At 43.7% G+C, this 25,555-nt stretch overlaps 1 protein-coding gene across 1 annotated transcript in view; it reads left to right on the top strand.

Moving 5' to 3' along the window:
• The window catches only part of LOC117550317 (cilia- and flagella-associated protein 46), a 141,786-nt gene that overhangs the window by 77,094 nt on the left and 39,137 nt on the right, over nt 1-25,555 (top strand). Inside the window, 11 exon segments of the mRNA XM_034222699.1 lie at nt 746-843; nt 1,522-1,595; nt 2,023-2,201; nt 2,700-2,806; nt 3,035-3,105; nt 3,781-3,954; nt 16,205-16,284; nt 16,643-16,703; nt 16,802-16,834; nt 20,479-20,581; nt 20,706-20,818. Coding sequence (XP_034078590.1) covers nt 746-843; nt 1,522-1,595; nt 2,023-2,201; nt 2,700-2,806; nt 3,035-3,105; nt 3,781-3,954; nt 16,205-16,284; nt 16,643-16,703; nt 16,802-16,834; nt 20,479-20,581; nt 20,706-20,818 — 1,093 coding nt within the window.

Here is a 25,555-nt window from a genome sequence, read left to right as displayed (position 1 = left end):
AAAAACAGTATTTAAAAAAAAATATATATATATATTATTAAGAGCGACAACAACAATGTGTATCTGTCTGTCTGTCATTCTTTCTGTGAACATATTTTTTCCATGTAATAGTACCACAATTCGGCAACATGCAATAACTAAACTTGACAGATGTGTAGCTAAATTAAAAGCTGAGTTGGTAGACAGATGTGAGCCGGGCAAAAGCTCTGGAAGTATGAAATTTAGGAAGCAGCCACTAATGTAAATATTAGACTTTAGATTTTCTAAATCATTCTTACTCTTTTTTGAACCAACTGATATTCTGCAACTTTTCTTCGTTCTGTTCGTGGTATAATGTATACGTTTCCTGTAAATACCAAACAGGAACTTAATGACAGCAATGCTCAAACATTGTAGAAAAGCACCTGATTCTCTATTGGTTGGCATAGAATGCTACAGATTGATAAAATTACAACATTATACATCTAAAAGTTCAATCTAACATAGGCAGTAATCTTTAGAGATTAAAAAAAATATTGCTATGGAAAATTAATCTGTATCTTTACACACTACAGACATTTTAACAACAAATCTAGACATATGTTCCAAATACTACAACAAAATGGTGTTGGCATACTGTATCTCTTATGATGTTTCTCCTGTGAATTTTTTTTATTTTATGTTCTGAACTGAACTTCTAAGCATTTTAAGATTCATATAATGTACGGTGAACTTTGTGATCATGAAATACATTTCTGGTGTGCAGGCCTTCAGCCACCTGACCATCGACCCCGGCCACCTTCATATCCTCGCAGAGCTTCCACCCAACCTGAAAATTGTGCTGCTTCAGCACTCAGAAGATGGGTAATGTTTAATTTGTTATTGTCTGCTTTCTATATCACTATTCCCCTTTCTTTTCCCTGTTGTCAATGGTTCCTTATTTGACAGTTTAAAGGTGGGGTAGGTAAGTTTGAGAAACCGGCTCGAGAAACACTTTTTGTTATATTCCATGGAATGCTCTTAACATCCCGATAGCAATGAATATCTGAAGTGCTTTGACAAAAAATCCATAAAAAAAGTCATCTCTGGAAGCCGTAGTACTGTACAAAGCACGACCAATCATTTTAGCCGGCCCGGCTAAAATAACTGGATGGCCTACCTGCCTGCCTGCCTTCCATCTGTGCACAAACTTATCTTATGCCCTCATTGGTCATGTGAGCGTTCGTGTGTGTTGGAGGAGGGGCTCTGTGAGGAAGTGGCAGATTTTTTCCGGCAAATTCTAGCGCACTCGAGCTGGTTTCTCCAAAATTACCTGCCCCACCCTTAATGGTACCTGAGTAAAAAGCAGGTCAAATGTCTCAATAGGTTGAAATGAATAAGTAATACATATGTGAAGCTGTTTGGTACACCTGCCACTAGAGGGCTGATTGTTTACATTTGTATGTACTTGTGAATGAAAATGGTATGTATTTTGATTTTTTTCTAACATAATTATATACAGTTAAAGATTAAAGAAAGTCCTTTTGTTTTTTTTGTATTTAGGTCAGAACTTTTTGGTGCCTTCTATGAGATGAACAGAGCTCCAAATCAAAAGGGAAAGACAACGCAAGGAACAGGTTAGAGATTGTGCATTTCGTTTAGACCTATGTTCACAATACAAAGCACTTTCAGACTTCCCACTTTTGTGAGAGATGCGAGCTATTTCAAACAGTGTTAACTGCATATCTGTTTGTAGCATTTAAGTTTCATTACCATGTAACATTTATCTGCAAGGCAGAGGAAAAGTTCAGATTTAATGAAGACGAGAAATGCCCAATATCAAAATCAGCCCAATGTTACTTCTTTGGAACTGGCCTAAAAACCGGCTTGCATACAGTAAGTCATTCTATTTGCATACCGTATCACCTGCTCGCACGACCTCTCCTCAGACTAGTCTTACAAAAGGTCCAGAAGAAGAGGGAGGCAGTGCTCATTGGGACCAATTACAAGGTTTGTCTTTGAGTATGCAGGGCTGATTGAGTGTCAATAATTCTGTTGTTTCAGGTAGCCTGACGTGCTCTAAGGTGGCGAAGGTTTCAGTCTGCCCCCGGGCTCTGCTGGCGCTAAGGGAGCAGATCCGGGCCTTCGACCAGGAGACGAGACACGGCCTCCTAAAGCACGCCTGCTGGCATGCTGCTGAGGGAAGACCACAGCCCTCGGAGGAGCATCGTGTGTTTCCCCGTGTACGTCTTGTTGAGACCTCTGCTCTTCTTTCACTCTATTAACATTATCTATCCACTGCAAGCCTCATGAATTGGCTCACTCCACTGTTGTTATTATTATCATGTCTCTCCTTGCTTGCTGGGGAGACATGGGACAGCTGAGTTTTATACACAAGCATCATGTTGCTTCAATGTGTAGTGTGTATGAGACTAATGAGTGGTCTGCAACAATAAATACTACATCACAGATATTGAAATTCACATTTCAGACATGAAAAGAATGCAAGCATCATGTTTTCTTGTTGTCGATCGATGCTTGCCTTGAGGGAATTTCTCAAAAATGTTGCATACAAGACTCAAGGATGAACTGAATATAATTTGGTGTTCAAGAGTCAAAGGAATCCTTACTTAAGAATTAACTTGCTTTATATCAACATTTCACACAAATGTCTGTTTTTTTGGAACACTTTTGGACACATAGGATGATGGCATACATTCTTTTCTTGTTTTCCTTTACAGAAAGCTGCTGCAGAGGAAATGTTTGGACCTCACTTCAGAGAGATTGTAGAAAACATGGATGACTATTTGAAGCCACTCCTCACAAAGTTTGACTTCTCATGCTTAAGGTACATGTCATCAGATTCCCCATTTTGTCCACTTCACAGGGAATGTTTTCTGCTCTGAAATGAAAATATGCCTGTTAATCTGTGTTCACAAATGCATGCAGCAAGCTAACACAAAGCGAGTGTGACTATTTTGTACCCTTTATCACACTATCTGGTTCTATCGTATGCGCTTGTCAGTAATAAGGTAGTGTAGCCTTACTGATTCTTGCCTTCTCTTACATACCTCAGGCCGCAGACTACACCACTACCGGTCCCTGAGATGACCAAAGCCAGAGATAAAGAAGAGAAAGGGAGCTCAGGTAAAGGATGAGGATCTAAAACCCTAAGGCCCGTATGGCTATCTTTACAATGTATCACATGAACAACATACAACATCTGCTCTGATTCCTATCTGTTTTATTGGCACCGCATCAGCAGTGTCTTTCTATTGAAGCACGCTGCAATTCATCCCCCTCAGGCCAATTGTTGCTGAACCTGTGATTTAACGTGATACACGCTGATTTACACACATAACCTTTACAAGGCACAGTAGGGATGATAGTGCCACTAAACTTTTTTATAATTGTTCACTCAAAGATAGATAAGTTGGAACACTTACACTCTCTTATGAACATAAGGAGTCTAGCAATAGGTACTTAGATGTTGTTGTACAGCACCATCTAACAGATTAAATAAAAATTACTACAAAGATATTTTGTCATAATATTTACGAAACAAGAGAAAAGTGGTTTAAAAGTCTCTTTATTACTCCCCTTCAGCATTCCACAGTTAAAACGAGACATCACATTGATACAAATACAAAGATCACCAAAACAAATACATTAAAACTAATATCATAAAATATAGAAATAATTATCAGTTTTTAAAAATGTGTCCCCGCAATACAGATTGTTTTTGTGTGTGGTCCCCGCAAGTTATGATCAGAAACATGGACACCAATGCAAATCAAAACCAGTGTGTGTGTGTGTGTGCAGTGAAGTTACCAGCAGAATCAGGGGAGTATGTGGTGTTGCTGGCAGACAGGAAGTTGCTGGAGTTGCCGCTGGAAGCCTTGTCCATCCTGCAGGAGGAAAGCCTGAACTCTGTGTCTCGAGATTTCTCCCTGCAGCTCCTCCACAGCCGCCTGATCCGAGTAGAGCCAAACAAAGGTACCAGAGACACGCACGCACATACATTTACAGGATTGTCTGCAAACACTGCCACTGCCCAAGGACTCCCTAGCATTCCCATGAAAATAGTTCACCATCATTATTTATTTTTTGCAAAACTTTATGCAGACTTTTTTTGTTTTTTGTCTCCTTAATCATAAAATAAAATACCAGCTTTCCGTAAAAAAAAGACTCAGCTGCCAAGTTTAGTAAATTAAAGGATTACGTGATTTTTTTTTCAACTGCCACTAACATGTATTTAGTTGAAATAAGTATAGTTTCACACCAATCAATATGTTCACCAATATTGTCAGAACTTAAAGGTGGGGTAGGTAAGTTTCAGAAACCGGCTCGAGATACACTTTTTGTTATATTCCATGGAATGCTCTTAACATCCCGATCGCAATGAATATCTTAAGTGCTTTGACAAAAAATCCATAAAAAAATGTCATCTGTGGAAGCCGTAATACTGTAAAAAGTACAACCAAGGCTGACAGACAGGGCGGCAATCCAATCCGTTTAGCCGGGCCGGCTAAACGGATTGGATTGCCGCCCTGTCTGTCAGCCTTCCATCTCGTGCACGCACAAATGTATCTCGTGCCCTCATTGGGCGTGCCGTCATTGGGCGTGCATTGCAGCAGTACTTCAATGACTCGCCAGCAACAGGCGGCCACTTTCACCAGTCTGCTGACGTCATGTGCGCGTTCATGTGTGTTGGAGGAGGTGCTCTGTAAGGAAGCTTGAAGGAAGGGGCGGATTCTTTTCTGCTGTGTACTTTCAAATTTTAGTGCACTCGAGCCAGTTTCTGAAACTTACCTACCCCACCTTTAATTTGATATACAGCGTCACTCTGCTAAGAATATCTCCCTTTTGATTTAAATTGAGCTATCATTTTGTGTTATCATTGCCCAAAACTGTGATTGGAACAAAGCAGGTGAGCAACAAGCACAGTAGTACCCTTCTGGAAGACAGTTCTAAGAATCCATATCCACAAATAGAAGATCCCGTTCTGGTCACACATAAACCAGTGACAGTTGCACATCTGTACTTCACTACTGTAAAATATGGTCAATTGTTTTTGTTGGATTAGGAATACAAAAAGTGATGTTTTATCTTGGTGGACTGAATCTGATTCAAATCAATTTAAAAAAAATATTTATGTTAAAAAATCACAAATTAATTACATTATTTAAATGAATACAATCATGTTTTTTTTAGAGGTCTCCTATGAGCTTAAAATCACAAGAAATAAATTGATAGTTACGTATGTAACTACGGTTCTATGAATCCTGGATGACTGCCAGAAGCGGTGCTTAGCACTGAATATATTCTGTCTCGCGCATGCGCAGGTCGAATATTTATATCAACAAAGTCACTTGTGACCTCGTATGACCCTGGAAGGCATAAGTTCCGGTGTTGTCATCGAGTTCAGTCCTATGGAATCTTCTCGCGGAAACACGAGATTCCGAGTGACCAAGAACTCTGGTGGTCATCCAGGATTCATAGAACCGTAGTTACATACGTAACTATTAGGGATGCCAGTGATTATTCGATTATTCGAATATTCGTTACAGTCTCCATAATCGAATATTATTTTTAAAAATCGATTTTATTTATATATTTTTTTATTATTATTATGTATTTTTTTTTTTTTTCTGGCTTAGTTTCAACCAAAATATAGACTAATGCTAATAATAGTAATAGTATTAATAATTGTAAATGGCCATTGGTCACACCACCAGTTTGTTTTACTGTAAACCTGGAGGAAGCCTGCGGGGGGGGGGGGTCGAATAATCGATTATTATTCGCCAGGGCTGCCGAATAATCGATTTTGATCATGGTCAGTATCTGGCAACCCTAGTAACTATCGTTCTATTTCATCCTTACTGACCGCCAGAGGCTGTATGACCTATACCAACAGAGTCACGAGGAAGTCTGAATACTTACCCTATAGGGATGGCCTAGGTGGACTCTGCAGGAGGACCACACCCAGCGGGTGAGGGGCGGCAACATTCACCCTGTAGTATCTGGCGAATGTGCTCGGAGATGCCCATGTGGCCGCAGCACATATGTCCTCCAGGGGCACACCTCTCAAGGTCGCCCATGACGTGGAGACACTCCTGGTAGATCCACTGGGACAAGTGCTGTTTTGAGAGCGCACAGCCCCTTCTAGGACCACCGTAACACAGAAAGAGCTGTTCAGACTGACGTATGCCTGCGGTAGTCTGGACATAAGCTCTAAGGGCCCGCACCAGGCATAGGAGTCTTGACCTCTCTTCCCCCCTCTCCTGATGGGGGGTCAAACCGTGCTGGATGGGCCGATTAACATGAGAGCGTGCCAGCACCTTAGGGAGGAACGCTGTGTTCGGCCATAAGGTGAGACCTGAGCCATCTGAGTTCCACCTCAGACACGAGCTGTTCACGGACAAGGCCTGAAGCTCGCTTACACGCTTTGCTGAGGTGATGGCAATAAGGAAAGCAGTCTTAGCTGAGAGCCACCTCAGTTCTGCCTGTAACAAGGGTTCAAAGGGCGGCGAGCAAAGGGCATCCAGCACCAAGGGCAGATCCCATGTAGGAGCCCTTGGGATGTTCGGGGGGCGAAGCCTCAGAGCTCCCCTTAAAAAGAGGGATACCAGCCTACAACCCACTGTGTTGTTGTCAACCCTTGCGTGTTGAGCTGATATAGCAGCCACATACACCCTGACGGTAGCGGGACACTGGCCGTTGTCCAGGAGGGACTGCAGGAACGCAATGGTAGTAGGCACCGAGCAATGTACTGGGTCCTCATTTCGCCCTTGGCACCAGTCAGAGAACAGTTTCCACCTGTTTTCATACTGCTTACGAGTAGATGGTGCCCTAGCATTGAGAATAGTCCTCCTGACAGGCTCTATGCAGTCGCTCAGCAGTGGGTCGGGCCCTCCAGTGGCCAGACCCACAGCTGGAGGTGGCAGGGGTCTGGGTGCCACATCCGACCCTCCAGCTGAGACAAGAGGTCCTTCCTGTTGGGGAGACGGAAAGGTGTCCCGCAACAGAGTCTGTGCAGTAGGGAGAACCAAGTCCTGGCTGGCCAGACGGGGGCCACCAGATGAAGCCTGTGGCCCTGATGAAGCACTCTGAGGAGTGTTGGTAGGATCAGAGGAAGGAGTGGATAGGCATAGAGAAGTCACCCTGGCCATGAATGAGCCAGGGCATCCTGACCCAAAGGACTGGTCTTCTCCATCAAGGAGAATCATAGGGGGCAGTGGGTCGACATCTTCGAGGCAAAGAGATATACCTCTGCCCTGCCGAAGAGACCCCAGATGCTGGCCACCACCTCTGGATGAAGCCGCCACTCCCCTGGTAGAGGCTTGTGACGGGAGAGGAAGTCGGCGACTTGGTTCTGCTCTCCGGGCAGATACATTGACCGTAGGCTGGCCAGGCAAGGAGCTGCCCAGGTCAGAAGAGTCTGGGACACCTCTAGCAAGCATGCAGATTTGGTGCCCCCCTGGTGGTTTATGTGATACACCGTTGTAGTGTTGTCCGAGCGGACAAGCACATGCCTCCCCCTCAGGTATGGCAGGAAGTGCCTGAGTGCTAGGTGCATAGCTCGCAGCTCTAGCATGTTGATGTGTTCTGTGCAGTCCTAAGCAGACCACTGCCCAAGGCTGTCCTGTTTTGCCACACAGCACCCCATCCCGAGAGGCTGGCATCCATCGTAACGGTCTCTCTGCGGAAAGGGACGGAGCCCATGGCCACGCCCCTCAACATATACGACCTCTCCCTCCATGGGGATAGAGTGGAGAGGCACTGTTGTGACACCCTGATTTTTCTGTGCCTGGGGTCTAAGTGGAGGCCGTTCAGCCATCTCTGCAGGGGGCGCAGTGACAACAAGCCCAAGGGAACGACAGTTGAGGCAGCTGTCAGCTTGCCCAAGAGGCGGAGAAACAGGATATATGCCATAGACCTGCCCCTTTTGAAGAGGGGAAGAAGCTGGAGGATGTCGTCCAGGCGCTGAGCAGATGGACAGGCCCGCATGGTGACTGTGTCCAGAGCCACCCCAATGAAGGTTAGGCTCTGAGAGGGGTTCAGACAACTCTTCTCCATGTTCACCTTGAGGCTTAGCCGGGCGACATGAGATAGAAGGAGAGCCGTGTCCTGGGTTGACTGCAACCGGGATGGTGCACAGATTAACCAGTCCTCTAAGTATGGCAGAATCTTCATACCCTGAGACTGCAGGGGCAAGAGGGCTGCCGCGACACACCTGGTGAACACCCTTGGGGAGAGGGAGAGTTTGAATAGGAGCACCCTGAACTGGAAATGATGGCCTCTGAAGGCAAAGCGAAGAAACTGCCTGTGATGAGGCACAATAGGCACATGAAAATAAGCGTCCTTCAAGTCGACGGACGTGAACCATTCCCCCCTGGCAACAGTACGAAGAACGTCCGCTGTGCTCAGCATATGGAAAGGTAAAATCTTTAGGAACTTGTTGAGTCCCGTCAGATTGAGGATTGGGCGAAGTCCACCGCCTTTCTTCCTTACCAGGAAGTAGGTCGAGTAAAACCCCCCGGGCTGTGAGATGGGGTCCACAGGTTCGATTGCACCCTTGGCAAGGAGGACTGACAGCTCCTGGTCTAGGGCGATTTATTTTGCCGGGTCGCTTATGGTGGTCATTTTGACCCGGCTGAAGGCTGGGGGCCGGCGTCGGAACTGAAGCTTGTACCCCTGGGTTAAGGTGGAAACCACCCAGGGGTCTGAAGCTTGAGCTACCCAGTAGTTGAGCTGCTGCTGTGAGAAATAACCGACAGCCGGCCCCAGACCCTCAGTACCTTGCCCCCCGGGCCTCTGGAGGCTCTGGGGGGGCGACGGTTAGGCACCGGATACCGAGGCTGCCTTGGGGGCGTGTTAACAGGACCGTAGCGGGCCGGCCCCCTCGTGGGACGCTGAGGCTCATGGCGGGCACCGGGGTGAGCCGGTGGATGGGAGCGGCCTCGAGAGGCAGACGCGGAACCTCTAGGCTTACCGGGGGGGGGGGCATGTCTCTGCGAAGAGCTGAGAACTGTTGCCTGGTCTGACTAGCTTGGAAAGTCAGTTCGAGCACCTTTATGGCAGCTGAACCGAACAGCTCCCCCGGCTCCACATGCCTCCTACATGCCTCTGATAAGGGTGACTGTGCCAGCCAAACCTGGCGACGAGTCTGGACGAGAGTGGACATCAGGCGCCCAAGCTCTCTAGACATCAGAGCAAACGCCTGTAATGAGGTGTCACTGAGGCTGGTAGAGGAAGCGCTAAGAGCCTCCTGCTGCAGGGAAGCTGAGAGGGCGAGCATGAGGTGAGAGAGGGAATTGCCAACACGGCCCATGCGCGCCGCTGCATCGTAAGCCTTAGTGAGCAGGTCATCAGTGACCCGACATTGGGTTCAAGGGCACCTGGCCTCCGACCTCAGAGCTTCGTCAGGGGAAACTATGAGGGAAGCAATAGTAGGCTCAACAGCCGGCATGTGGTCAAGGCCGACTTTTGCCGCATGGCTGCCAGGGCTCGGCCATCGGACGTAAGACGGGAAAGAGTCTTAGTGTCCCTCCAGCATGCATGTAGCTCCCTCAGATACTCACAAGAGGGAGGAACGGCAAAGGTGGCGGGTGCCAAAGTGCGCCTGAAGAACGCACTAGCAGGCGCTGTTTCGGGCTGCTGTACATCCAGCTGCTGGTGAGCCATTGCCATGCGAATGACGGTACCCATGGAGCCGTCATCTGCCCCCTCCGAGGATGCATGAGCTGAGGTACAGGAGCCAGGCCCAGAAGCATGGGACGGGCCCTCCCCGTCATACTCATTAAATTGAGTGGCTGAAGCTGCCATCGAGAACGAGAACACATCGTCATCTGGAATCAGCTCAGCCATGGGTGGACTGGGTGAGTAGTGAGTAGGTCCACCCCTAGAGGTAGCCTTAGTCCTCTTCTTGGGCGGGGCACCCGCAGCCTCTGCTGCCCGACGCCTAGGACGGGTAGGTTGGGCTGTAGTCGACTGTGCAGGGGGAAGGCCACCCTCAGTCAGTAGTTCAACCTCGGCTAGTCTAGCAGCTCTTACCGCACGAGGCATGATGGTGCAATTTATGCACGGGTCCTCCGAAAGGCCCTCCCTCAGATGCTCGAGGCCAAGACAAGAGGGGCAAAGGTCATGGCCATCCTCTGGTTGAAGAGAAGCCATACAGGTGTTACAGCCGTTAAACATAGCGACAGTACCAGTGGCGTCGCCTGGCCTGGGCATTCGGGGCTTTTCTGTAGCCCCGGACAATTCTCCCTCAATAATATAATACATTAATTGTGCTTTACGTGAACTTCATCATGACACAAGAGAGGACGGTAGGACTGTAATTTCCCGTGTTCAGTGAATGCAACAGAGGCATGACACCAGACCAATCAGAGAGTTGCATGGAAATAAACGTGTGCTTGTGTCATTCAAGCTCGGCTCTGTGTGTGTGGCAATAGCACATTTAGTGTGATCGAGAGAGAGAGAGAGGGAGAGAGAGAGGGAGGGAGAGAGGGACCATGCCAACAGGGACCGTGTTGTTAGCATCTGGTTAGCTAGCTGCACTAACGGACATAAGGAGCTGTTTGATCCACAACAAGCTGGAGGAGGGTCCTTTCCTCTCAGACTGAGAAACTCAGGTGAGCTAAAGGACTCTCTGAGTGTTTAGACAGTTCACTTTAGTCTTGCATTCACACCTAATAGTCACTTCTCTGGTGCGCACCAGACCACAGTTTGTTACATTGTTCAGAAGGTTCGGTTTGCATTCACACGGGCAAAACTCAAACGGACTATAAACTTTAAACACAAGTCATGTGCACGGAAATTGGTGAGACATTAAGGGGGTAAAAACGCAAATCCCTGCAATTTCTACTGGAGCCTTCGCCATGGAGCATCGGCACTTTCGGCAGGTTATTCTCATGCTGCTGTTAATCTGGAGATCAACAGACACTAGCGGCCCGCGCATATGATTATATAATCAGACAACGTCCGTTAAAAAACATTATAACATAATGAGAGATGTTCTGCAGTAAGGAGGGGTGTTTCACCGACGACAGGTGTTCTTACTTTTATGTAGTTGACGGAGCATTTTTACTTTACACGACACTGTTCAACACTTAATTCTGCTTCACTCTTTAAATTAACAACCGCGGATGTCTTGAAAGACTCTTTCGCTAAAGATTTTTGAAGACATCCGCGTTCTTGTGTTTTGGTGCGGACTGCGTTCACACCAGAGATGAACCGCTCCAGAGTTCGCAAGCAAGCATTCCGAGACCACCTATTTTAGCGGACCAGAGTCCGGTTGTTTAGTTCACTTCAGAGGTCTCGGACTGTGTTCACACCGACCCAAATGAACCGCACCAAGCGGCTAAACGCACCAGGGTTAGATTCAACCGGACTATAAAAGGCTGGTGTCAATGCGCCGTTATCTCATTGGGTCTCAAACGGTTTGGTCACAAATTATTCAAAAGATTATTTCCGCGGCACACATCCATATGATCATTATAGTCTATATGGCAGTAAAACAAGAATAGAGTTTAAAAGGGGAGTGATTTGTAAAATATCCATAAAGAAAATCTGTTTACAGTTCTGTTTCATATGGGTGTTGAGAGATGTATCCATAGATCTCTTAATGTTGCTCTCAAAGTGCACCAGATTGATGCTTTTAACTTCAATATTTAAAAAAAATCTTCCCGGGGTAGCATGCCCCCAGACCCCCCTTGAGGAGGTGAGGTCCACTCCCCACTCATAACAAATAGCACTTTACCCCTGCCTATATGCCGTGAGCTGATTATCGAGCCTTCATTAGGCGCATTCACACCGCAGTACTTTTCCCACAAAGGTTCATGAGAACTTAGTTCATGAGAACACTTTAGTTCTCATGAACTAAGTACAGATCGCGTTCATACTGGAATAAGTCCCTGGGGGAGGATTAGGCAAATGAAGCCGCTGACGTCACTTCTTCTTCTGCTTTGGGTTTACTGGCAGGCCGCAAACCACTTCACGGCGTATACTGCCGCCCAAAGTCCCCGGCCGGAAGTCCCCGGAGTTGGGGGAAGCCTTCCGAGTAAATCGCCAGAACACCGACACCTCCTCATCCCACCGCTCCCATGTTTTATTTTGTGTTGCCATAAGTTAGTCTCTCTGCGTTTCTGCGTTGGGCTAATGCTAATGCTAATAATGCTAATGCGAGGATAATAAAATGGCGGCTTCACAAAACGTTTTGGGAGTTTTACGGGGCGTGGTTTGTAATCCGCCCAGCCAATCAGACATAGGCTTTTTCTCCCACGAAAGTCCCTGCTCTCTAGCAGGGACGGAAAATGGGGTGAAAAGGTTCTCATGAACTAATTGAGTTCCGGCTCTTTTTGGTGTGAACGCAACATTTCGGAACTATATCGGAACTAAAGTGGGAAAAGTACTGCGGTGTGAACGCGCCTATTGTAACAGTCGCGTGTGTACTGTGTGTGCGTGTGGGGAGTGTTGCAGTAGAAAATTCCACTGTAGCGCCGCGGCCGCCACCACTGTGGGCTAAGCCCCGAATGTTTTCAGGTCCAGGCGACGCCCCTGGACAGTACCAATGGAAAAACTCCAGACTAATTGCTGCTGGCAGCTTAAGTCAGTCTGAGGGAGCACTCAGCTGACTGTAAATAACTGGGCCAGGAAACCATATCCGCAGTGGAGGGGAGTGAGCACAATAGTAGTTAGCGTGAGCACTCTGCTAACTGGGGTGAGAAAAAATAAGTTAGTTAGTGCACTCTGCTAACTGGAGGATGGAACAGGAACCAACTGTGTGCAGTGAGAAGGGAGCGGAAACACTCTCTTCACTAGCACTGTAGCAAGTTAACTTTGAGCGAGAGCACTCAGCTAACTGGAGGATGAAACAGGAACCAATTGTGTGCCGTGAGAGGGGAGCCAAGACACTCTCTTCACTAGCGCCGTAACAGTTAGCTTGAGCGAGAGCACTCAGCTAACTGGAGGATAGAACAGTAAGGAACCAAATGTATGCAGTGAGAGGGGGGCGGAGACGCTCTCTTCACTAGTGCAGTAACAAATTATTGAGAGCCCTCGGCTAACTTGTACACAATTATCTCATTAGCTTGAGAATAGATAGCACAATCAGCAGTAAATGGTAGCGATCTCACCGGCTGACGTGCAGGAGCGTCCGCTCTTTACCGGTCCGGAACTCCTGGGGTCCGAGCGGTGAACACCGCGGTCCCCTCCCATGGGAGGGCAGACAGCTCGTTGCAGCCTTTGGAGGGCGAGCGTCTTTCAATAAGCTAGCTTGGCTTCTACTCATAAAGTAGTAACCTGTGCAGCGAGAAGATGAAAAAGGACTGAACTCGTTGACAACACCGGAACGTATGCCTTCCAGGATCATACGAGGTCACACGTGACTTTGTTGATATAAATATTCGACCTGTGCATGTGCGAGACAGAAGATATTCAGTGCTAAGCCTCTGGTGGTCAGTAAGGATTCATAGAACCAGTTGTTTTTTGGTAATGATGCTTCCATCCTCTGGGTAATAATGCACATTCATATTTTGAAAAGAGGAGGGAGTAGAAAGAGCAGTGAATCTGATGATGCAGACATCTTTACCTTTTTAAAGGTTGACTCATTTGCATAACTTGATTGAATGTTCAAAGGTTACTATTAACTTGTGTGTGGTGTGTGTGTGTGTGTGTGTGTGGTGTGTGTGGTGTGTGTGTGTGGTGTGTGTGGTGTGTGTGTGTGTGTGTGTGTGTGTGTGTGTGTGTGTGTGTGTGTGTGTGTGTGTGTGTGTGTGTGTGTGTGTGTGTGTGTTGTGTGTGTGGGTGTGTGTGTGTGTGTGTGTGTGTGTGTGTGTGTGTGTGTGGCCGTAATTCATACTGGTCCTCTCACACACGCATTCTCCTTTTACATACATACATGTTCACTCTCATACACATATATTTACACTCACACATTCATACATTTTGCTCTCATATTATCATATTTCAATGCACACATTCATACATTGTCACTCACTATATATACATTTTGCTCTCATATTCATATATTGTAACGCTCATATTTATACATTTTGCTCTCATGCACATTCATTCAATGTTTACATGTAATATTATAAATATATGCATGTCTGAAGACAATATATGCATGCAAGAGAAGAATGTATGTATGTGGGAGAGAAAGTATAGTGGAAACGGAAGGAGTATAGTTGAAACGGAAGGTAGGTCATTATCGTGCTGTGATTGGCTCAGAAGGTCGAGAGGAGCGGGCTCATGTTCAGAACTTCGGATTCAAATCAACATGATAGAGGGAGATGAATCCGTGTATCTTCCTTCGGACCATTTGTTTTTCTTTATTAAACACGTAAACGGAAGAGCGTCTGAGAGGCATTTTTGCTTTTTACCTTACTAAATGGTCTAATGGTCATTGGAGCGAGGGGCGGGGCGATACTGTTAACTGTGGCAGACTAAACAACTGGGTCGTGAAACTTCCAGAGAGGAGACTGAAAGGTCTGAAGAGTTTCCTCGAGCGTGGCGTTAAAGGTTGACATCGGTGAATATTTCTCTATTAACTCCCACGCTGAAGGCTTCCCCTGGCTCTCTCCTTAGAAAGGTCATGAAAGGATTTAGATAGCCAGCATTGTTTGTCACAAAATTACCTACAGTGCTCTTTGCTGCATGACTACATATCCAAGCTAAACCCAACCTCTTGGGAATATACATTGTCCTCTGTATTCCTCCTTCTCAATATTCTAAAAACGTACCAAAATCCTAACAACGTGTTTGCATTTACCACTGCTTGCTAGTGCCTTATTGTCCTTAAACTTGAACACCCCTCCCCCACCTGTCATAATAAATGGATGCTTACATGTATATTTACGTTCGGTTTTATTTCTGTCTGATCCAAAGACAGCATTCCCATACCCAAACAGTGGATCTGCTTAGTAAAATAGTGTGAGGAACAGCTTATGTGAATGAATTAGGGCTGTCAAGTTAACGCCACTAATTATTTTAACGCGATTAACGCATGTGTATTTTTTTCCCTCGGCCGCCCCGTAGTTTCAGAGCGCATCGAGTTTAAAATACCATCTACAAGCTGATAATGACAGTCCCCGCTCCTACTGTCCGCTTGTGGCAGACCACACTTCCACGCTCACCGGCAGGCACCGACTGGCTGTTGGGAGGACCGGGAGGGTGTGTGTATGTGTGGCCCGAGCGAGCGAGAGAGTACGTGCATTGTTGTTGTTAGCATCTGGTGCTAGCTAGCTGCGCTAACGGATATAAACAGCTGTTTAAATTAAAACAGAGGAGCGACATTTCGCCACAACTGCGCAGAGCACTTGACTTTATGCAGGCAGCCAGACAGTGGGACATTGTACTAAAAGTCAGCACACTCAGCACGGATAGTGCGTGCAACATGATTGCAGCGTCCAGGCAGCTCCCGTTCGAGCATATGCCTTGAGTTGCACATAGCTCCAACGATCCATCACACACACACACACACACACACACACACACACACACACACACACACACACACACACACACACACACACACACACACACACACACACGCACACGCACACGCACATACACACACACACACACACCATTTGTATTGTATTAATGAATGAGAGAGGTTCCAGGTTGAATTGAGGCGAATATTTGTAATGTTCAGAAGTTGTTGTGTTTAATATTCATGAGAATATTTGTCATTGTTCGAATTATAATAAACATTAGCATAAAGCATATTTGTCCACTCATATGATGATAAGAGTATTAAAAACTTGAAAAATAGTCCTCTAAGGTACATTTAGAACAGATAAAAAATGTGCGATTAATCGCGATTAACTATGGACAATCATGCGATTAATCGCGATTAAATATTTTTATCGACTGACAGCCCTAGAAGGAATACAACATTTCCAAAGTTGAACATTTTAGTGACAAGCTAAAGGGCGATGGCGATGTGAAGCAAGGATAATAGTGAAAGAATAACGTTCTTTTTTTGTTTCATAAGAAAAAAGGAAGCAAATCTAATTAGGTTGGTAAATAAATCAATGCTTTATCAACAGCTTTCATTTGCAGAGGGCAATAGATGTTGCCGCCATGAGGAAACTTTTACAACTCTTCTTTGGTCACCAATAAATGTCATTGACTTTGCAGATACTGAGACGTTTTTAAAAAAATGTTCAGTCCAAATGCCTTGTAATCTACCCTGCAGACAAGTGTATGTATTAATTCTGCCTCCTGTCTGTGGCAGTTGAAAGTGACAACAAAAAGGAGACCAAAGGTGGCAAGGGAACGAAGGGGAAGGGAGATCAAAGCCAAGCCATCAAAGTGGTGAGTTCAGTAAATGAATCTGGGCCTGCCAGATACAGACAGCAATATTACTTTTACCTGCTGTCAGCACCAGCAATTATTTAAGTTCCTCTCGCTCCCTTTTAAGTGTGCTTTTTCAATCAATTACATAATGTGCTTTCATGAAGATTGCTGCGTATTTATCCTCTGTCATACACTACATGTATTGTTTCACCAACCCCTTCCTGTTTTATTCCATATTCTCTGCATTCTCTTTCACATTCTTACCTGCAACGTACATTTGCACATGTCTGTTTACTACTGTATGTACTATTGTATACATTTTATTGTGTTAGTATTCTGGATTTCACATGCAATAACCTTGAATTTATGTATCCAGATACCTGTGTCTCATGCACTGCCCTCAAACACCTTTCCAGTGGACATGCGTCATTTGAAATGTATACCTTTTTTTTAATTATTATTCATATTTCAGTTTTTTCTTAATAGGTACAGAAACCTTTTTTCATAGATGATTATTCTCAACATTCTTTGACAGATATTGTTGACCATCACAATGAAGGCACCTTTGGTAAGTAAAGGACTCATTAATATACTTTGAGAAAGCACATTACAAACCTTGAATGACATTTAAAACTAAGATTAAAAACTAGTGTAATTATATACAGAGTTGAAATGCACTGCACTCAGACCGAAACAAATGTTATGTACTGAAAAGCTTAAACTGCTTTTCTTTTAGGTTTTGTATGGATGGTGTGTTTTGGACCGTGGGAGAGTTCTACTGAGACTCATGATGTTCTGAGTCATATAATGTTATTTGTATACCGTATTTCAGTCAATCATTGCATGACACACATTTCAAATCAGAAGGTTTAACGTCTCATTTGTTTTTTTTCAAGATTTGTAATAATTGTATAATAATTTAATAACAGGGGAGGAACGCACATCTAAAAAACAAATACCAATTACATTTAAAAAAAGAATTGCTGCCTTAAGCAGCATCTCATCTCATTGCATACCTGTGGATCTCTGCAAACCACACTAAAGCTGGTATATTTAAATGTACATATTTTTACCCGTTATAAGATTTTTCCTAGTCTAATATGTATTGGGGGAAATAGGTTGGGAAAGATTCACACAGTCTGTCACTGAGCATATTTAGTACCAGGGTTGAGAGTTTTTACTTTAAAAATGTCATCTGTTGCAATTACTAGTTACCTGTAAAAAAAAAAAAGTATAAAAATGTAAATGTCATATTACCTGATTACTTTCTGTTACTTTTGGGCTCAATATCAAATGCAATGCAATAAATACAAGACAAAATAAACAAGATATTTTTTTCTTGTATAATGTAAGACAAGAGAACAATGTGACCTTAGAAAAGAAGAAACCAAATAAGGCTTACAGAACAGTGCAGCTTACAAAGAAAAGCATTTATATTTGATCCGTTTACAACAAACATGCTCTTTTTAGTAACATTGTAATCCTGCTCGTAATCCCACGTTTGTAACAGAATCTGATTACATATATTTTTATGTAACTATTAGGCAATAGACCTTTGTTTGTATCCTAGTAGTAGTAGTAGTATTAGTAGTAGTAGAACCTTTATTTATCCAAGAAAATCAATTAAGAACAAATTCTTATTTACAATGATGACCTGACAGGAGGCAAAGGCTTCCTGAGGGGATGGGGTTTGGGAGGAAAAAAAATAAAAAGACAGACTCCGGGCACTACAGAACCCAGGAGACAACACAAGCACATAGAGCAAAGATGACAGGCATAGCAGTTAAACATATAAAAACTCTAAAACAATATTGCTGTGGTTCAATCAGTCATTAAAATCAGCATCAGGCAAAGCAGCTACATGTGTGTACCAGGGTGTCAATAATAGTGACATTGAAGGTGCGGGGGTAGACAAAGGTTTTCATTTTCAACGTTTTTTGAATGACATTCCAGCTATCTGCTGCTGCAAATTGAAAGGCGGGGGGGCCAAACGATGTATGGGCTTTGGGGATCTTTAACAGGATGCTTGTAGCTGACCGGGTGTTGTGCGTCGGGGGTGTGCGGAGTTGCAGTAATTGTGTGAGATAGAAGGGGGTGAGGCCTAGGAGTGTTTTGTAAACAAACATCAGCCAGTGGATGTTGCACCTGGTCTCAAGAGAGGGCCAGTTAGCCAGAGAGTACAGGTCACAGTGGTGTGTCCTGAAGGGGGCATTGGTGGCGAAGCGGATGGCGGAGTGATACAGAACGTCTAAATGATCGAGAGCTCCTTTACACGCCGAGCGGTAGATGGTATCACCGTAGTCGAACAGAGGAAGGACAGTCATCTGGACCAGAGAGAGTTTAGCAGATGAAGTGAATGAGGAGCGATTCCTATATAGAAAGCTGAGTCTAGCTTTAACCTTGGTCTGAATTTTGGAGAGATGTTCTAAGAATGACAGATTACTGTCAATCCAAAATCCAAGGTATTTATAAGATTGAACTATTTCGAGGTCCCGGCCATCGGCACAATAGTGCCCGTTTGGGAGGCACCACTGCGGCCAAACCACATGATCTTGGTTTTAGTGGTGTTCAGGACCAGGCCAAGGGCAGAGAGATGTGACTGGATTCTCTGAAAACTATCCTGAAGAGTTTTCAGGACAGTGTCTGGGGAAGGCCCAGTAGTGAACAGAATTGTGTCATCAGCATATAGGTGGATAGAGGAGTTGCCCACTGATTTCTCCATGTCATTTATATATATTGAGAATAGGATGGGTGCTAGAATAGAGCCTTGTGGTACTCCCTTAGAGATGGATAGGGGCTGTGTCATCAGATGTTCAGATTTTACACACTGGTGCGCATGGACAGGTAGTTTTCAAACCAGGCTATCGATTGGTGAGTGACACCAATGCATCTAAGCTTTCCCAGACGCAGTTGGTGATCTACAGTGTCGAAGGCTTTGGCAAGATCGATGAAAATGGCAGCACAGTATTGTCTGGAGTCAAGGGCATTGATGATATCATTTAGGACTTTGAGAGTCGCCGTCTCACACCCATGTCCTGCACGGAACCCAGACTGCATGTCAGATAGTATGTTGTAAGTCTTCAGAAACCATGTTAGCTGTTTGCTAACTAACTTTTCGAACACTTTCGCTATACAGGGTAGAATGGATATTGGACGATAGCAGTTGGGGTCAGCATGGTTTCCCCCTTTAAACAAAGGTTGCACTGCTAAGGACCTCCAGCACATCGTTCTCACTAACTTCCTGTAGGCAGAAGCTGTGACATGCGGCTGCGCTAGAGGGGCTGGGTGGCGGAGTGTTGGTGGGGGGCTTAGGAGGCGCTATAGAGCCAAATAGGTTCCCACATTTAACAAAGTGCGGGTTAAAGAGCTCTGCTATGCGTTCATTACCGGTGACTACTGTGTCCTCAATAACGAGGGAGTTAGGGAGATGAGAGGATGGGGGTTTATTCTCCATCTCTTTCACTGTTTTCCAGAATGTCCTTGGATTGGATCCACAGAGGTTGAATTGATTATGGAAGTAATCAACCTTGGCTTTGCGGATAGCCTGTATAGATTTATTTCTAATTTTCCTGAATGATAGCCAATCGTCGTGGGATTTTGAGTGACGAGCCCTGCGCCAGGTGGAGTTCTTGAGGTGAAGCAGTTCAGCTAAATCTCGGTTAAACCAAGGACTGCATCGGTTTTTTATCCTAATTATTTTTTTATGAGTAGTAAGTAATCCCATTACATGCTATCCGTTACTCCCTAAGCCTGTTTACTACATTATACCTGTGTATGTAATGTAATGTAATACCTCAAACAGGTATTGTTAAAAATAATACATTCGGTCAGATTTAGGAGACTGAGAGAAATAAAGGGGGTCAGTGGAAGCATCGATCTTCCACCATGATATACATGGCATGTCACTTGTTAGACGCTTTTATCCAAAGCGACTTACATACTCAATACTGTGGGCGACCCCACAGGAGCAATTTGGGGTGAAGTGTCGTTGTGCCCAGGGACACAACGACATGCTGACTGCAGTGGGATTCAAACTTGCTATCCTCTGATTCGAAGATCAGCGCACTACTCCACTGAGCCACAGCCTCCCATATAGACATCACATCTAAGGATGTCGCAGAAGGATCCTTAGAAATGTTGTGTGTTGTATACCTCACCCATTCTTCCCATCTTTGTAAGGCTTTACAATATGCCGTTGTCTCTCTGGCACAGATGGGACCAGCTTAAGCAAGAGGATGAAGGAGATTTTGGAAACCCACAGCCAGCATTGTACCCATCTGTGGGAGGGCTTCATGGGGAGCACAGGAACACCCAGGTTAGATTTCAAGTCAGCATGTTAGGGTCTTTGCACTGAGCATACTGAGATCCAACTGTATGTGCCACACTGCAACCCACCTGATAATTTCTGCAGCACTAACCCCTCTCCTATATGTGTTAAGTCTTTCCGAGGTGGAGCAGCTGCTGTGCGGGTGCAGCGCCTTCATTTATCTGGGGATGGAGCGCTTCATGGCAAACATTCCACCTGCCAAACTGACAGCCCTCAGTCTGTGTGGTAATGTAAACCATACAAGATTTGATATTTTAATGATTGTATGTTGTTTTTATAATGTTAGATGTCAGACTGAAACACTGGCAATATGCTGAACGTTTTCACATGAATACTATTGTTTATCCATACTTAAAACAACAATATGTCATTTGCTGCTTCTTAGGGGTGTCTTGGTCAATAAATAGTAGTGCTCAGTTTTTTGCCTTGTTAAATAGCATTGGATTATGGGAGTTTGTCATTTCAGTCAGCTTCTCCGAGTTAGGATTCCTTCATTGTTAATTGTTCAGGTGTCCACAGATGTCGCTTTCTCTCTAAAACAACAATGAACTAGAAGGAGTAAAAGTGCTGGATCAAATAGTGCCACATTAAAGATCTGACTTTCCTTTTCTCAGCTCTCTGATAAGATCTGATAACAAAAATCCATAATATGGTTGTAATTAGTGCTGTCATTGATTTAAAAAAAGAACATTTGCCATGGATCACATGCTTCGTTGCTTATTTAGTGGGAATGCTGATACAGCATTCCAACTATCTGTTATGCTACGCACTAAATTCTTTATTATTCCGCCGGGTTATTTTGCACCTCTTCTTCTCCCACATCGCAGAAACTCCGTTCAAACATTAAAACGTTCAACTCGTTCGGGAATCGATGGCTATTACTTTTCTTATTCATAACTTTCATAATTCCAGAGATATATCCCATAATTCATCACATTTTTAACATGGAAGTCAATGGAGAAACTCTTCAGACTTGAACAATCTTCATGCAACTTTAACTGCTAACTGCTCCTTCATACTTTCACTCAGAAACCTCATTCCAACTTTAAAATGTTACACATCTTTCTGACATTATTTGTGTAACACAACTTTTAAATCTGATTCGTACTTTTAGAGATATTAAACATTGTTCAGACCTTGGTAAAGAGGCCTTCTTCAGATTTTAGTGTGTGTGATGTCACAGCTAGAGTGGAGGACAGATTTAATGTTGCCTTCATATTTTCTTTTAAACCTGCCATAACTCCTAAACCCTACATTCCTGAGACATCATTTTTCATGACAAACGTAGGAAAACATCTCGTAGCTAGAAAAATAAAAAATAAAAATAATTAAACTAAATGCATCTTGAGGGCATGAAGTGACAAAAACTTTGAACATGTCTCCATTAAACCCCATTGTAAGTTCAGCCTCATCTTTCCCCACCACAGCAGCCACACACCTTTAGTTAATCTGCCAAAAAGGCCACATTATTAACCCAAAAGTACACAAAAAGTACACTTCAGATGCTCAAGTTCCTTGACATGCTTCACGCTTTGAAATTTCACCGATATCTGTTAAGGTTCTTCAACAAAACGTTCACATGTAAGAGGTTTATCTCTCATTCAGAACAATGAGAATGCTCTCCTCTCACTGATTACTGCACATCACCATGGAAACCTTTGATCTCTGGACACGTAGTTAGCTCAAATATAAACACCTGTGTCATGGAACACGATGATGTCATAACTCCAACTGACATGCTCAGAGCAGCAGACTTCAGATAATGGTTAATGGTCCTGCCCTCAACAGCTCTACGTTGATTATGGGGTGTCATCATATGCCGTTTCCATGGACCTCGCCATGAAAAACGATGTCGCTGTAACTCCAATGGACACGGTCCGATCGTCCCCCAAACTTCGCTTGTATATCACCGGTCCATGCCTCAACAGCTTTACGCCAAATCTGAGATCTCACATAAAAGACGATGTCGCTATAACTCATTCGCTTTCAAGTTAGTTCAAAAGTTTGCAGTTCAAATATTCTGCTGCTTTTCCAAGGCTTTTTACTTTCTTTTCTTCTCTCATCACACATTCAAGCCCCCAGTGTTCATGTATCATTTCAATCTAAATTCTTCACGTTCTTCTTACACATTACATTTCAGCATAGCAGTTTCGCGTCAGCTTTTCAGCATAAAGCATTCCCACTAGCAATCTCTTCGGGAATTGCATTCTATAGTTTCTTACTGTTGTCCAGTGGTCTCGAGTCAGTGTAATACTGTACATGTAGCTTGTGCTGATTAATCTGCTTTCTTTGCCTTTTCGCTGCCATGCGATTCATGATAAAAAACCTTCACTGGTTTTGGGGAAACTCATGTATTAATTTGCGTAATTTCAACAACTACTTTGCTGAGGAATGCGCAAAAGGGATATTAATTCAATCAGAATCAAACAGACAAGCAGACAATATTAAATATTGTACCTTCAATGTGTTGGGTCACAGCAAGTAATATAAGGGTTGTCAATAAAAGATAGAAAAGAAGAAAGACTCCATTACCACTATCACTGCATGTAGGCCCTTGCAAACTTTTAAAAAGAAGATCAATAAAGGCATCACCACCTCAACTAAAAGACATAATAATAATAACAACGATAGAGAAACAGTCTATGTTTTCAAACATCTGTAGCATCTGTGTCTTTGTTATGTTCTAGATTTTAGGAAATCATAGTTCTTTGGGTTTGTTCAAACCTTTTTTTTTTTTTGGTAACTCAGAAAAAAAATAGGTGGCAAACTGCTGTAATGACTGAGTGACTGCCTTTTGAAGCAGAGCTGTTTGTGGATTATGTAAGCCAGAGTTCCCGTTAGCCGGTAATTACCGGACTATGACCGGTAAAATATGCTGAAGACCGGCAAATCTAAATCTCTCAGGTCAAAGTGTCCGGTCAAAATAATTTCCGCTTAGTCCACATCAGTTGCGCAACTTGTGCCACTTATGTGACAGACAAAAGAGTATGTGACAGACAAGAATAGTCAATTCTAATGTCTGTATATGTCTGTATATCGTGTCTAACACTAATGTGGAGAAAGAGATGTCCTGTATGGGTTGATTGTGCGTTGATCTGTTGGTAATGCCTCTGGGTTCCGGTGGGCATGTAAACAAATGCATAATGCTGCGCTATACTTTGCGGCCTCACCCGGTTGCATAGCGATAGCGACACGTATTGTTTAGGTGTCTTTTTAATAAGCAGGTAGTCCTATCATTAGCTAGAACTAGCTAGATCTGATCGATATGGACATACACGCGAGTAAAGTCTAATCTGACGGGAGAGAGAGATCAGCTGCTGCTGACGAGTCGACACACAGCTCTGCATGTTTTAATGTCTAATGTCTATTTAATGTTTAATGTCTATTTTAATTACCTCTCAAACTACCGTAACTAGTTATAGATATGTTTAGTTTTACTGTCGGGTCACTCATTACTGGATCCGCGAGCTGCATGATACTGACGGGCTGTCAGGAGAGGGAGAGAGCGCTCCGTTTATTATTCCCGTGTTATTGTAAATTACCGTACACTTTTGAATAGTTACTATCGAATCATATCAATTTGTTTTTAAAGCTCAATAAATAACAAAGAAGACCTTTGACCGGCACTTTTCAAATTGATTGAAACTTTAACGGACATGTTGACCGGCGAAAAAATATTCTAACGGGAACTCTGATGTAAGCAGTAAATGGAGCATTAGGCCTTATCTCTTCAAACCAATCAATCTTTCAACCCCTTTGTGGGTAAATATAGAAATATCCACGTTCTGCTGTGAGAAATCAATTAGGTATTCCTATCAGATCATGCTATAACATTACCTCAACATCACTCTACTAAAACATCATAAAACTGACTAAACCTGATGAGGATTGTTTACGAATACTATTCATTTCAGTCACTCAAAAGATTTTTGTTTATTCTTTTGCTCAAATTGAAAAAAATAACATTCATTCCAGATGTAAAGATCAGCCATATAACAATCCTTCCTTTTTTTTTTTAAATGTAAGGAATTGGTTAATGGAATATAGTCTTATAGGATGGAATCACAATAAAAATACTTTATTTATTAAGTATTTTTTTAAAGAAATAATATTTTGCACCATAAAATTCAAAATATATATATTTTTATAGAATAAGATGTTAAGTTCATTTCTATGAAGTATTTTAATATATACATGTATTTAATCCTGTCAACCTTTGGTCCATTTGTCTCAGGTAGGCTAATGAATAACTTAACATTTAAATGTTGCTTTTTTCTTTGCATGATCTTTAAAGAACCCTTGGCCTTTTTAATTTATTTACATTTTGGGGACAAAAAGACTCCAAACCGCCTCCCCCTTTTTAATTTATTAGAGAAGGCCTTTTCCTTTTTAGCACTTTTTGAATAAATAATAACCTGCCCTGAGGAAACTTTAACTTCTTCACATCTTCAAAGATGGTTCACTAGTCCGCTTCATCTTTTTTATCTTCCTCCGTATTTCAGCAGCATACAGAGGTGGTGTGAGTGTGTGTCGACTTGAGGTGGACTCAGAGTGATTGACAGAGTGTCAGGTTGCCCTCAAGCCAGACATATGTGCCTCCCTCAAGCCTGGCGCTACTGCTGCTAACTATAGTGTGACTGACACCAAGGTCTGAATTCCAGCTGTTACTTCACAACAAGCACAACCCATCATGCTTAATTGGCTATCAGGATATGATAAGCCGAACGTAAGATGGCAGATTTGGGTTTCTCTGAAAAATAATGTCACCCAGCACATATCTTCTCTGGAAATTGTGGTAATTTGTCACCACTGCATTTATATGCGTTTTATACATCTCCTTTTCCAAGTGTATAGAATAACTATCGAAGAGGCAGAAGGCCCTCCTTTCCGCCCTCCTTTCCGCTCCGTCATTGCAACGTTACTTCTGGTCCCATCACCATGACTGGAGAGGGAAAATAACTC

This window comes from Gymnodraco acuticeps, unplaced genomic scaffold (assembly GCF_902827175.1).
Source record: "Gymnodraco acuticeps unplaced genomic scaffold, fGymAcu1.1, whole genome shotgun sequence".
In the NCBI taxonomy this organism is placed as follows: domain Eukaryota; kingdom Metazoa; phylum Chordata; class Actinopteri; order Perciformes; family Bathydraconidae; genus Gymnodraco; species Gymnodraco acuticeps.
This window is presented reverse-complemented; position numbering and strand designations above follow the sequence as displayed.